The sequence below is a fragment of the Chaetodon trifascialis genome, chromosome 14 (genome assembly GCF_039877785.1).
Source record: "Chaetodon trifascialis isolate fChaTrf1 chromosome 14, fChaTrf1.hap1, whole genome shotgun sequence".
In the NCBI taxonomy this organism is placed as follows: Eukaryota; Metazoa; Chordata; class Actinopteri; order Chaetodontiformes; family Chaetodontidae; genus Chaetodon; species Chaetodon trifascialis.
Window position 1 is genome coordinate 9,475,712 of NC_092069.1, and position 15,047 is coordinate 9,490,758.

Sequence of the window (15,047 nt, forward strand, 5' to 3'; positions counted from 1 at the left end):
TGTCGCTGATGGCGAGTGTCATTGACTGCCAAGTTGTGGGTAAAATTGATTTGCAGTGATTTTTTTTTCTCCCACAGCAACAACCCAGCTGTTTGCTGTGAGGATAATCCATCTTTACTGCAAACACACATTTGCTGCGGTCTTAACGTCAAGCAATCAAGTGAATGTGCTTCGAGTCTAAAAATGCAAATGATGTGCTGCTCTCTGTTTAACCTTTTCCCTACATTTATTTATACTTTTGACTGCAGAATCCTTGGAGAGCAGAAATGTACGAAATGACAGACGTGACAGTGAACTTTTGTCTACTCGTGCAGAGGGAGCAATGACTAATAAGACTAATGACAAATTTAATACATAATATTTTGCACTGTTTTTCATATACACAAATGCCAATGTGTTTTAGAAGTGGTAAAACTAAGAGTGCAGCCATTGTAGCTGCTCTGTGAGGCATGTACTTAGCTACTGCAGAGCTTTGTGCTACAAGCTGCTGATGTTTAGATGATATAAATGGTTCACCATCTTAGTTTAGCTTACTTTTCCTAATTAGCACTAAACACAAAGTAGCTAAAGCAGATAGGAATGTCATTAGTTTTGCATACAGTGGTGCTAGATGAGAAGTCAGGTGATCATCAGAGTTATGACAGTTTATCCTGGGGGTGGCATGAATGTCATGTAATAACAATCCATCCTATAGTTGTTGAGCATTCAAAACCATAAATATCAACCGCGTGGTAGAGGTGGAGGAAAATTCAGGGGATCCCTGACTTCTTTAGCATTCATCTTCGGGGGTACCATGAATGTCTGTACAAAATTTCCAGTAGCTGCAGAGATATTTCATTCTGGGCCAAAGTGATGGACTGACTAACAGACTAGTATTCCTTCAGCCGTCCCTCTGCCATGGCTAAAAATGGCACATGAAGTAATCTGCATCTGAATAGAATAAGATTAGAGTTGGGAAAAGCGAGTGATGTAAAAGTTGGCCAGCCCAAGCTTTTCAAACAGCTCCAAAGCTGAAGGAGCCCTGATAACAAGGATCACCCTCAGATACTGAGCTAAGCTCTGACTCTATGAGGTCAAAAAGAGTTGAGATGTATTCAGGGACCACAAGCTTTTCCTTGAAAGCAACAGGCACAGTAGAGAACAGTCATATTGTTTTTATGCCTCTGTGCCAGAGACAGCCGTGACTGGAGATATTATGTTTTCACGTTGTCCATCCATCTGTCTGTCTGTAAGTCTGTACCTACAAAGACAGACAAACCATTCCAGCTTGAAGATGTGTGTGAAGCAGCCACATTTTCAATTAGCAACTTCTTTGCTACAGCATCGATAGTTGAAGCATTGAAGTTCAGCACAGGCTCATCGGTTCTGCTGATATTGAGCTTCAGGTGATTGTTGTTGCACCATGTGATGAAGCTCTCCATCAGTCCCCTGGACTCCTCTGGAAAAACAGTCTCTAAGTGAGGACAGCATGTTTCTCACTGGAAATGAGTCACTGGAATCACACATGTCCAGTCAGGTGTGACAACTTCCATTCCACCAAAAAAGACACTTTTTATTGTATTACATGAGTCTGGACAGACATGGATATAAACTGCAATTTGATTATTTGGCAAAAGCACACAAGTGCAAAGCGGTTATTCTACTTTAGTTTAGCTTCAGGATCTTATCCTATCTTATCTGTAACTGGAATTAATGCGCGCCCTCTGTAGCTGAGCCCTCAGAATCACCACCACCTTTTTCAGCACTGCTGATAGAAATAGAAATCTTTCTCAAACGTCACTCTCTGATTTCTACTGGCAAGCTCTGTCTTGGCTGACCAACTACCACTTGGCAAGGTGAGTGGAGCTGAGTGCGCCAAATGTGCTTCATATTTTTACTTTTACTGCTGGAAGTTTTTAGACATTCAGTACTTGATGTCTTGATGTAAAGTAGTTGCTAAATCAGGTTGTAACAATCTGGCAATGTCTTGTGTGTGTCACTGTGGAAATGGATAGATCAAGCGGAGCAATGCCATGTGCACTGAAAGCAGCACTGCGCCTAACTTAATCCTAAAAAAACTAATTATCACATAAATCAATCAGATGCACACCGTTTGACCCATTTGGGAGCTATAGTATATGTGACTAACCACCTTATAAGGGTGGCTGATTGACATTAAATATTATATTAGAATTGGTCTGAGGGGGTCAGACAGTGTTGAAATAGAAAAAAACTGTGGTAAAAGACAAGATTTACTTGAGTGGCAGTCATTTTAACAGAGGCAGTTCATGCAGTCATTCTTTTGTGAAGTCCTCCACAACTTCACTGCATCTTCACTGAGATCTGGTTAGCCATCAGTGATATCTGTGAAGAAACTGCTTTCTCTAAACCACCGGGTGGAAAAAAAGGCAGCTCAGAAACCATACTCTGTCTATAATTGCCTCAAGCGAGAAAATTATAATTAGGTGTCCTCCAGAGGGCCTTGAACTGTTACATATTTAAAACGAGGGGAATAAACCAAAAGAGAAGCTGTTAATTACTGTTAGAATATCAGTAGCGACTGTACCCAGGACCTCCTTCAGGAATTTAGTTGAAATAACATTCACGAGGCAGGAAAAATCATTCATGTGAGATTTTATTTTTTTTTAAGCCACAGCCAAAATAGGTTGGTCTTCAGGGGAAGGTGTGATTGGCAGGGAAAAGCTTTGAGCCTGATGTTTGGCACCTTTTCAGCAAAACGGCTCTTACGGGTTCTTTGGGGAGGCTTTGTTGTTGTGACTGGAGGAGGCCATGACAACAGCCTCTTACATTAAACAGTGCCCTAGAGTTCTGGCAATTCTTAGAGATAACAGAAGTTGATATTGTAGCCTTGACTGGTTCTGCTGCTTTGACATTAAATTTTTGTATATATATATAGAACAGGAAGTCAAACATCTTCTTCCTTCATTTTTGCTCCCTGGCCAGAAAATAACAGTTTTTAGCTACTTTAAGATTCAAGGTAATTTATCACCTAATATGTTGAGTAGTTTAGGAATATAGGAGCAGAATCTATTATTGCAGAGGTGAAGTTGTCAGTAGGAATGGCTCAAATAGAAAAACAAAACAGGGCTTCAAAAATAACTCCCATGTTGGCAAAGACATTTAAGAGTCAACAGTGTCTCATAATGCTCGCAGCATGGCTCTAGTGATGCAATGTCTGTCGGTCGGATGATCCATCTCTTTGGTCCAGACTGAAACAACTATCGGAAATATCGCCATGGTATTTTGTACAGGCATGGTCGTGGTCCTCTGGGGTCGTGGTCACCAGAGGATTCTGCTGACTCTGTGATTCCTGGAGTTTTCCTCCACCAGCAGGTCAAAGATTTCACTTATCCTGTGAAATATCTCATTGTCTAACAGATTGATTGCCTCTGGTTCCCTCAGGATGATCCTCATGACATCCTTCGACTGTTGCAGTGCCACCATGAGGTTGACATTTGGTCATATAAGTTCAGAATTATCACTCTCCAACACTTGACATTCCCATCTGCCACAAGTTTACTTTGTCTTTCATGATTAAAGGTAAGCTTTCTAACACTATTGCCTAAGATGATGAACAGGGTGAGTATACCTACTAAGCAACAACATGTTAGCATATGTCATTATTAGCATTTAGCTCAAACCTCCGCTGTGCTTTAGTACAGCCTCACAGTGCTGCTATGGCTGTAGACCCTCAGCCTTGAGTCAACAGACTGAACAAATCTTAATTAACATATTTGATTTTAAATATCCAAAGTTTACATATGAACTTGGCAGCAAACTTGTAGAAATAAAATTTTATATTTGCAGGTATTTAACCACAGAACACTGTAAGGTAATGCTAGGACTAAAGGAGACTAACATACACGAACATTAAAATTGCAGGAAAAATGAAGAGTAATTGTTAAAATTCTTTAATTATTATTCTAATTGAAATAGGAGTTCCCAAGAAACAGTAATGGAAAGCGGAGGAAATGTGTTAATAAATGTGATAAATCTCAGTAAAAAAAAAAAAAAATGTGTTCACCAATTAAGATTTAAACTAGATATCTACAAGAGGCTGAGTGTAAAGTAGTGATTTTGTTGGCTTGACTTACCTACACATCACACATTCTGTTTGAATATCATGACACAGAAAAAATATTTGTAAACAGAACTTGGATGGTTTATGCAGAAATGTTAGTTTACACCATAGATGAGATGTACTCTTTTCTTTATCATTTTAGTTATCATTGTGTGACAAATTACCTTACTCTCTTTGCTCTTTACTGTTTTTTTGTTTTGTTTTGTTTTTTTGTCGTTTATTTGTATTCTTTTATTTTCAAAAGTCTATAATGTGCATAAATTAATCTAATTGTATTTTCGTATAGTATAAGTTTTTATCATGTTATTGTTTTGGTTTTTATGTTCCGGGAAACTTTAATAGATAGAGAATTACAAAATAAACATACAGGCAAATGGCAGAGATTATTTTACGTAACGCCTGGATCCTGTTGATAATGCTGTGGGTTCGCCAAATTCTACATATTACAGTATTAAAACACTCCCACTACTATAAAAACATTCATGTTGATAGGTAGATTAAACTGTCAATAGCGTGTAACCTCGCTCACGCTTCCCTCTAATTGGGCGATCTCTCACTTGCCTCTTTTCCTATTGGTCAATTTTCGACCGCTTTCGACAGAACAGGAAGAGACGTTAACTGGCCGTCTGCCAGGTAAATATTCAACAGAGGATGCTAGCTGTCCCCATGTCCGACACGACAAAAGGACAGCAACTCCCGAATAACTGGAGCAAAGATGAAACCACATGCTTTATCGAGGACATTAAGGTATTTTACGATAACCAAGTGACTTGTTTGCCCAGTTTGACAAAGGAGAAGTTATAGGGTGCGGCCTGCTGTCATTAGCTTGCTCGCTAGCCTAGTGTTAACGTTGTGATATTTAGCGGTTAGCTTAGTAACTGCATTAGCCACAAGATAAAACGTCATTAGCCAACAAGCTGGGTGGCTGTACTGGACGGGTCAGCAGCCTCATGTAGTAACGTTATCACCTAAAAAATGAAACCGGTCACGGGCAGAGGTTCGTTTCGTTATTCCCAGTGCTGAGGATAATGCTCAGGAAATTACTGAAAACCTGGGATTAGCTAGCTGGATGTATGGTTAGTGTCAGGTATGAGTTCCAGATTAATATTACATCTGAAGTCAGGTAAATTGTTATAGTATGAATCGATATGCTCCTGACCATGCTGAAATTAAGATAAACACGAAATCTCCACTAGTCTAACATGTAAACAAAGCCAGTCTGTCAGAGAAGTTCCTGTTCCTTTCCCCAGTGAAGCGACATACAACACCCAAGCAGCACCGGAAGCTATTTTGATTAAATGTTCGGATTAATTTGGTTAAAATGCTGCTTTGCGAATCATCCATGTGTCAACTACCCATCTCCGTATTCAACAAGGTGTTACTGATGGGCAAGGTCAGATTTAAATGAATGACCAGATTGTCAGTGCAGTTTGATGGGTGAGCATCACCGCTGCAGACTGGTTTTGATTTCTACTCCATCAATTTAGTTCTGTTGTGTAGTTTTAAACATGGATGTAACAGCAGCATTTCATGCCTTGACGATTAGTTTATGTTCCTGTGAAATGTTTTGTGATTGAGTATGCTAATGCAGTGGTTGCCAGACCCTAGAGTAAAATTTATTATTTTACTCATTATTAAATAGCACGCATACATAATCCAACAGTGATTGTTCATGTGTGTTTCTTTGCCCCCTGTTACACCTGCAAAATAATATAAATATGTGATAGGTGGAGTGTTTGGTTTGATGTGTACACTGTGCAGTATCTAGGTTTTTGCTTTAGCTGATGTAATTACCCACATGTGAACCAAAACTGAAAAAATTCATATTACAGGTCACCCTCACGGGCCACTGATAATGCTGATCTTTCTGAGATAGCTGTACAGTCTGTGCTCATAGCTCATGTGCTCATGACTCAAAACCTGAACTTGTCTTACAGGAATATTTGTGCTGTTAGGTAGTGTACAAGAGATGCACACATGCGCACAACAAGTGAGACTTATAATTGTAAGTGTAAGCAATAATTGTAAAAAAAAAAAACAAACAGTCTTGTCCAACCAACAGTCCAAAATCCAAAGACCCATCATTTACCATCATTAATGACAAAGAAAAGCAGCAAATCCTTACGTTTAAGAAGCTGGAACCAGCAAATATTTGACATTTAGGCTCGAATAATGACTGAAAGCATTAACTGATTGTCAAAATAGTTGCCAATTAACTTTCTTTTGATTGACTCATCAATTATTCGACAAATTGTTGCAGCCCTAGTCAGAAAGACAACATGAGAAACAGTTTTCTGTAAGAGAGCGCTGGGTTTTGTTACATCTCAGTGGTTTTACAGCCAACGTCATTTAAGGTGGATTAGATGAGGATTTGTGTTTGTTTGCGTGTGAGTCTTTGTGTGTGTAACAGCATTCAAGCTTTTGACTCCTAAGCATGGGCAGACTGAGAACACAGCATACACTTGTAGCCACATACACGCACACACGTGCAACACCCTCTTCCAGCCCCCTGCCTCACACAAACAGAACAAATAATCCTTCCTCTTGAGGCAAAGTCCTCGTCGCCAAGTGCAGCCTATGTCCTCATGACGTGAAAAATAGGTGCACATATAGCTAATCATGATCACGCGTGGAGTTAGCATAGCAAGCATTTTTCTGCCGTCCTCTGCTCTTATGAAGGGAGGATACTACAAATGGTTTGCAGACTTAAACAGCGATTTAAAAACTGGACCATAGAGTTACATACTAAGGCAACTTGCTTTGTTAAAAAGTGTTGAAATATTTCATGTACCTTTCACCCAAAGCTCTTCATCGAACCAGTCTTTCTCCACTTTTTACAAACATAGTGAGACATTGAACAGACTGGATATAAGTCAGCCATGACCACGGAGACCTTATCTCTTTGCTCTTTTTCTTACAAATAGTAAGAAATAGTTGAACTTAGTGTATGTCTTTTGTCAGGATTGGGTCAGCACTCTGTTGCTCCCTCAAGTGCAATTTAATGGCACAGCCAACATTAAATTGCACTTGAGGGAGCAACAGTGGAAGAACGTTTTTTCATGTCTTCATTGCTTTCTTCTGTCGGTCCAGCCCCTACCTTTTACACTATTTGGATGTGTGTAACTACATTACATTGTTGGTATTGCGATCGGCCATTTTTTTTTTCTCCTTAATATCAACATTTGCAGGCCATTGGTAGAGTAATGACTGTTCGAGTGGCAGCAGCAGATTGTTTCATTTTATTTATGAGTTAAACTTAGTCACTTTTCATGTATTGTGCTGCAAATATAACACTTATTTTGTTGGCTTTTAATGGTTTTAGGAAACTGTCTCCTCATGGAAAATATGCAGCCACCCACTGATGCATTAAAAATAGATCAAAACAATACTGTCACTTTGTCATTGTGGTGGTGCACATTCCTTGTTTTTTTTTTGTGCCTGTGCCATGCCACTAATCTTACATTTACCTTTTTCAGTTTTAGACATCAGACTGAGAGCCTGTAGCCATGGATGGACATGCTGCCAAAAACAATGAAAGCACTTTCCCCAGCTTCGTGGATCTGGATGATTTTCTCACCAAGCACAACTCGAACTTCATCTGGCTCCTCGTTGGTGAGTCTGAATCTTCACTGCGGGGGAAAAATATGCAGATCAGTTGAAATTTTCTTGAGACTTTAAGTAATCTGTCACATGTAAAGTGCAAACCAGTCAGTGCTGGATCAAGTTTTTGTAATTGCATTGAGGTACATGGTATAAAGTATGATGAAATAATCCCTAATGTGTTTAAGATCTCACTTAGGCTAACATATAGCATGGCTCACAGAATAAATCAGCTGCTTTCTTTGTATGACTGCAACATCTTAAAAGCTGAAAACAACTCTTTGGGGGGAAAAAGGAAAAAAAAAAAAAAAAAAAAATCAAACAACAGCTTGAGTGCAGCAGTAAATCCCAGCTATTAACCCAGATATGAAAGTAGCAGTTACTCTATTAATCACATCTGCATTGCCACATGAAGAACACTCATTCAGGTGGAATTCATGATGGGTTTCCATGTCTATTCATATTCATATCTATTCGCTGTGCTAATGGATCTGTGTCATGTCAGGAAAAGTAGCATCTGTTGTACTCAAAGGACCATTGACGGTTTGTTGACCTTAAAAACAACAAGGTAATTAACGTGTGTAATGAAAGGGGTTGACTTCATAGGCAAAATCTGTGTTCTTGATTTGAAAGTATAATACTTACGGTCAGGTTCACAAACATCGATGATGCAAGTGAAGTGTACACATCTATATATATCTTATCTTATAAGTAACTGTGTCTATTGTTTTATTTCATTTTATTCTAATTGAAATATTTGTGTATATGTTCTGTGTGTGTGTAGCACGAAGGGGCTGCAGCTTACATCTCATTTTACAGCCCTGTGTTGCGTAAATCAACCTTGATACTTTGATCTAAACAAACTGCTCCAAACATCCGGAAACATAAAAAATATTGTTTACATCTTGTCTCGCATTATTCTTTGTGTTTACAAACCTGACCGTGCTGTGTTGTTGTGTTTCAGCCACCATTCTATCCTGTGGATGGATCATCTATTTAACTTATTACAACTCCCGCAACATTGGCCTCATCCTCACCCTCATCATCAACAGACTCTACAAGGATGGCTACATTCATATTGGTGTGTGCATCAGGAGCTCTGTCACACAGTGATGAATGGGGAGGAGGAACACTGCCAAAGCTTTCAGTTCAAGGCGTTAACTCAGTCTGCTGAATATTTCATGATGAGCTGGCTTCTCTCAGTGATTATCTCCATAGAGTCTGAACAGCAAACTGCAACCAACACCAGATTGAATTTCTCTCCATAAATGACACAGAACTTAATTTATAAAGCACCTCGAGGCCATAAATCCGAGCGTACTGCTGCCATTATTTTTTATCAACTGATTTGTTTCCTCCAAAAACACATCAGTTTCTTCGCTAAGGAGTAGATTTTGACAGGTGCATCTGCTCTGAAATACAGGCCTAAATCGTGTCCACTCTGACGAAAAAAGAAGCCATAGTGATGCACACTTTGTAACGAGCACAGTTTGTATTGAGCTTTTTATCAGTGAGTTGGCGTTAATGGCAGAGGATGTTGACAGAAACCTGTAAGAGCAAAGAGGAAATGCAAGGATGATTACAGAGGCAGCATTAAGGTTTGATGAGGAAGTCATGGCTTGGTTAACATCTCTTTGCCAACGTGTGCTGCTACAAAGTGAGCAGTCACCCATGCAGCCGCTAATCTATTTTTAAAGTTGCATTGATTTTGTCTCTCTCATTCTTTGAATGGATTCAAGGCTCCAAACAGGTTGTTTCTCTGTCTCGAGGTGGCATTTACGAAACGCCTCATAAGGCCACAGAAGTTTAGAAATAAGCGCAAGAACAAAACCTTCATAACAAACAGTCCAGTTTTGAATTGGCGTTACAGACACAGTTTGTATCTGCTTAGCGGGTTCAAACGTGTCTGAGGGTGCGTCTTTGCAGGGAAGTACCGACAAAACAAGCTCACACTACCTTTGTTCAGCCAGTTGGAGGATAAGGCGAAAATACCACAAGCATGAGGAAGCGTCAGCTGGGATGACACCACTTTAGTTTGAACCCTCAGGTGTCGTTACTCTCTCTGCATTAGTAATCGAAGCATAGCAAGATGTGATAGGAGCCCAAAAGTGTTAATGATGCAAAATCATGTTCAGTTTTCTGCCTCATTTTTCGTGCTCAGTCACAGGCTCTGACCTACTTGTTATACAATTAGATCTCAATTAAGATAATTTTTTCTCACTGATAAGAGGGGAAATAGGTGAACTCATTTATGTCTTTTTTACTTCTTTTGTTTCACATTTTAATTAGCTGGTGTGGTTGGCTTGAATTGCAACCATTGTGATCAAGTCCAAACAGGTTTTTAACTTCATGTGACTTCATATGAAGTTTATAGAGTTCTACTTCCACTCTATAAACACTCACGTCTCTGTAACACAAAATGTGTGTGACCCGTCCACAGGCTCCTTCTCCTTCTCTGTGCTGTCAGGCAAAGTCATGTTCAGAGATGTCTACTACATCAACCAAGACATGTCTATCAGGTAAACTGACCTGTGCTGCGTTGTTTGCTTCTCCTCTCTTCCTCTAGCATCTTAAAGCAGGTTTATGGATTGATTTTTCTTTTCTGTGTTACAGGATACAGGATGGCTTCCTCATATTTCGTTGGTGGAAAATGTATAACCCAAAACAGAAACAGCATGGTGAGGAAAACAGAAAATTGGTCACATAAATGCAGCTTTAATACACTTTCTCTGCACTTCTGTTAGTATTTTTAGTGTATGTTAATACTGTAGAAAATTCTGTGTTGTGTATTGAACCAGTTAGAGCAGGAAACCTCACATGTCTTCTGAGTTTCTTCTCCTTGTCTTGTTGTCAGACCCCAAGGCAGAGACCAGGCTTTACGTTACAGTTAATGGCTTTGAATTTCATGTCTACAACCGGACGGACCTCTACGCCCGACTGCAGGAGACCTTTGGACTGGAGCCCACACTCATCACACCCAGAAAAGATGAAGAGAGGGGACGAGAGGACAGAGACAAGACCCTTCAAAGGTAAGTCTGAGGCCTCAGGTAAAGTCACTTCAGCACTGATGTAAAATGTAAGTAGAAGTTGCTTAAAAATGACATTTTAATGAATGTAAGCTCATCATTGTTGAGTACTTACAGTATCTTGCCTCTCCAGTTGTCTTAATTATGGATGATATAAAAATGTCATTTGGTAAATCGCCTAATCCGCAAGTTAGAGCAGTAAACAAAACCTCCAAAAAAGCAGGAATCAGCAATTTCCTCCAGACATGATTGATGAACGAAGATTTGATGACAAGCAAATGACAAAAGCTGCACGCAGATGCTCCTTTTTCTGTCTGTTATCACCACGTGTGCTGGAAGTGTCGGCTCAGAGGAGAGTGATTGTCATTTCCCCCTGACAGTGAAATGATTTGCACTGACTGGAAGTGCACTGCTGTTAAATTGAACCATGTCCTCTGGTCCTCGTGTAGTGTGAACATCAAAGCAGAGAGTCCAGACCCAAGTTCATCTTGGCGCTCCCTCATCCCTGTGATCAAAGTTAACATCAGCACTGTAAGTACCTCCCAAAGCCATGCCTCCAATTGTTTAGAAAAAAAATCATGACAAACGGAACGTGCTTTTTGTGTGTTTGCTCTCCTATAGGGCCGTCTGGCGTTTGGGAACCACTACCTGCCCCAAACTCTGTGCGTCAACTTTGAGGATGCCTTCCTGACGTACGCCACCAAGCCTCCCTCCAGCCACCTGGACCAGTACATGCACATCGTCAAAGGCTCTCTGGAGAATGTGCGTGTGATGCTGGTTCCCAGTCCACGCTACCTTGGCATGCAGAATGATGAGTAAGTCCGAGTCACTTACTGTTAAGGAAACTTGATTTGTTTTTGATTTAATTTGAGCGTTGCTGTAAAATCACCATTTCAAAGTCTGTTTAAATTCAAAGGTGAAATTCATATTAAAGCAACACCAAAGAGATTAAATAATGGAGCAGACTTTTTGGTATTTATTTATTCAAACCAATCTGTGAATCTTCTGAACACAAAGTCATGTTATTGTCAATTCGAGAACTGTTTTGCTGAAACTTTCTTCAGAGATGAATCCCCTGCCTGAAGAAAAATAACTTTGGCACTTATTTTTTATGCATACCATAAAGCATGTAGACAATGAGTACATTATAGGCCTGGGCGATAAAACGATAACGATATGTCTCGCGATAATCAATATCAATAAAAAATGCAATCAATAAAACATTCGATAATTTTTTTTTCTTCGTTGGAAGAAACCTCAGAAGTTGCGAAGCAAGGTTGGTTGCATGAACAAAGGCACTTGCTCAGGTAACCAAGCAATGTAGGGAGTAATCACTGATCAGTGGGAGGGACACGCTAACACGCCAATCATGTAACAGTATCATTTCAGTTGTGCCATCTCATTGTCTCATGTTTGATTCTTTGCGAGGAGTGAGATGAGAAATATAAAGTGAGTACTGCAGCGAGCGAAGAAATGGTCAATAAAACAGGGAAAGTCACCTCGCCAGTATGACAGTTTTTTGGAAGTCGCACTGTAGTCAGACCAATGTGGTCTGTAAATTATGCAGGACTGTCGTCCCCACCAAGACCGGTAATACCACTTTACCAGCAAACTTTTTTAACCACCTTAGCCGCGCTCACCCTTTGGAGCACAGCCGTATTTGCCAATGTCCAACAACATCTGCAACCGCAGCACCACCGCACAAGCAACTGACCACCATGCAGGGGTGCTCTACTTCAGTGCCTGATGACAAATCATCTAAAAGGCACAAAGACATAACGGAGGCATATCATATAGCTAAAGACATGCTTTTTTTTCCCGCTGAGCACTGTGGAGAAGCCAGGTTATAAACATCTCTTACACATGCCCTTTTTTTTTTTTTTTTTTTTGGTTAACACACTTGCAGTGAAAATATAATTGAATAGTTCATGTATGTTTAGAGTAAAAAGAGTGACTGAAGTTATTCATATGTCTAGGCTGTTTTTATAGTTCAATCAATCTTATTGTACTGTCTATCATGTTTGTTTACAGATGTCAAGTCTACCTCAGTTTCTGCTACATTTACAAAACACTGCACATATTTGAAAACATTTTATTCACCAGAAGTTGAATCAGTTTGTGAACTTCCTGGCACTAAACCTGCAGAAAAAAAGTTCTCAGGTTTCTCTACATTTCTTTACATTTTTACACTTTTATTTACATTTATTATTTGAGAGTGTTTTCCATGGTTGTGTTGACATTTCCTTTCCTTTAGTCCTTGATAGCTGAGCGGACTATAATCAGAGGAGGGTTAAATTTAAAATAAAAATGTATAAATTTAATGTATTTTTCTCCTGGTCCTTATTTTAAATAGGTCATAAAAAATATCAATAATTATCAATAACCGATATAAAACACTCATATCCTGATATAGTTTTCAGCCATATCGCCCAGCCCTGGTACATTGTACAGTTTAAAACTCCTAATTCTGTGTGCAGCAGTTCTGCAATATGTGATGTATGGTGTGAATCTAAAACGCAGTCAGTAGACTCGCTCCATATTTTTTCCTTGTTTGTAAAAAAAAAACAATGCCCAGAACATTCAGTTTTTGTGCCCCAATTTTACAAGTTAATTCAAAATATATTTGTTTTATTTGGAGTATTGTGCTTTTTGGTCAAAACATTCAGGAGCTTTTGTTTTCTGCATTTAATGGATGACTCTGCTTTTGGCTGCTGAGTGTAGAAGCTGCTTCCTTCTTAAAGGTATAGCAGAGATAAGGATAGTATATACAGTATCTGAAATGGGCAATTTGACAATTTTAATACCAAAAATGTTGGCAGGATGTTTGAATAAGGCCCCATCCCCTTTTCTCCTGTAATTTTTTACCTGACAGCCTGTTCTGCATTTCAAGCGTGGATACGATAAACCATTATCTGCACTTCAACCGAATGAAATGACACAGAGAGTAAATTCTGTTAACCCCCGCGATTAAGGAGTCACTCTCCAAAAAAACTTGGCAATTGTAGAAGCCATCAGTGATTTCAACCCTTAACAGTCTGTGATGTGCCTTTTAGCCTTATTGGAGGGTCCAGTAAGAGGAAAGCTGCTGCATTTAGAAAACTGAAAGTGTCCTCATGTCAGAATCAAGCTGAATATTTGATTCATGCTTTGGTACCTTTTATGTACCTGCTAACCTGCTGTGACCCAACTTGGAATTATTTAGAATTGGCTCCAGAGTTCATAACTTCTGCATAAAATCTGTACTTTGCCTTGAAACTGTGACATTTTGGATTTCTAATGTAGACCTCCCAGACTGATGGGTGAAGGCTTTGTGGTCATGCAGTCCAACGATGTTGACATCTACTATTACCAGGATGAACCCGGTAAGCTTGTGCATGCACGCGCATCAGCACACAAAATCTAAAAACGTCAAACAACTGAACTCACAGTGCGACAGCAGTACCCAAAAAAATGCTGCGAGGAATTGGTTAGAATTGGAAAGCACATGATTTTTACTGTTGGACCACTCTCTCCACTTCACATGAGCATGCTCAATAGACATTGTCTTGATGACTATGGAGCAGTTGCAGTGAAGTAGTTCCATTTAGTTGCTATATTATCTGCATAGCTTTTCATGCACTTGTGTCTGTTTATGTTCAGCATTTATTGTCCAGGGCTTGAAATGTGTTTTCTTTGTGTGTGCAGGTCTGGTGCCCGTGGAGCAGGAGAGCGGGGAAGAGGCAGAGACGTGCAGCGAGGGTGATAAGCTTCAGGACCTGCCTCCATGTTGGGGTCTGGACATTGTCTGTGGAAAAGGAACTGATTTCAACTATGGCCCTTGGGCAGATCGTCAGAGGTGAGTCGTGATCGAACACCCAAACTGTTTCATCAAAGAATTTCAGCATAATTCAGCCTGTAAATCTGGCCAGAAATCTGTATATATATATATACATATGTGTACATATATATACATAAAGGTATATACCTGTAGCAGATTCCACCAGACACTGCTGTGTTGCATTCTGGCTGAGATGCGGCCACCAGAGCTGATCCATTCCAGACAACACTTGTGATTTCACAAGACACACTGCAGCAGATTTCAGAAGTGTCCCAGAAGTATCTCTCTGCTCTGCTCTGCTGAAAATACGCACAGAGTCTATTTTTGACGAAAGGTGCATCAAGCTGCACAGAGCAGATTGAGTTAGGCAGGAAATCAGACGCAGGAATGGCATCGAGAACCTGATATATTTTCAAAATAAAGCAGACTCCTGATCATGTATCCACAGTAAACATGGTGGTTGGCTATAAAGCCATGCAGAGGAACAAAAGTGCCCAGTGGAATCAAGCCGTGATGTCTTTGG

At 39.8% G+C, this 15,047-nt stretch overlaps 1 protein-coding gene across 4 annotated transcripts in view; it reads left to right on the forward strand.

Moving 5' to 3' along the window:
- The first annotated feature begins 4,713 nt into the window (after positions 1-4,713).
- kiaa1109 (KIAA1109 ortholog) overlaps positions 4,714-15,047 on the forward strand; it is a 67,257-nt gene continuing 56,923 nt past the window's right edge. For all 4 annotated transcript variants that reach the window (XM_070980051.1, XM_070980052.1, XM_070980049.1 and 1 more), the window contains exons 1-10: positions 4,714-4,828; positions 7,558-7,693; positions 8,646-8,762; positions 10,122-10,200; positions 10,295-10,359; positions 10,536-10,710; positions 11,157-11,238; positions 11,329-11,522; positions 13,990-14,069; positions 14,392-14,542. In XM_070980051.1, the coding sequence (XP_070836152.1) occupies positions 7,588-7,693; positions 8,646-8,762; positions 10,122-10,200; positions 10,295-10,359; positions 10,536-10,710; positions 11,157-11,238; positions 11,329-11,522; positions 13,990-14,069; positions 14,392-14,542 (1,049 nt within the window). In that variant the 5' untranslated portion in view covers positions 4,714-4,828; positions 7,558-7,587. The remainder of the gene's footprint in view (positions 4,829-7,557; positions 7,694-8,645; positions 8,763-10,121; positions 10,201-10,294; positions 10,360-10,535; positions 10,711-11,156; positions 11,239-11,328; positions 11,523-13,989; positions 14,070-14,391; positions 14,543-15,047) is intronic.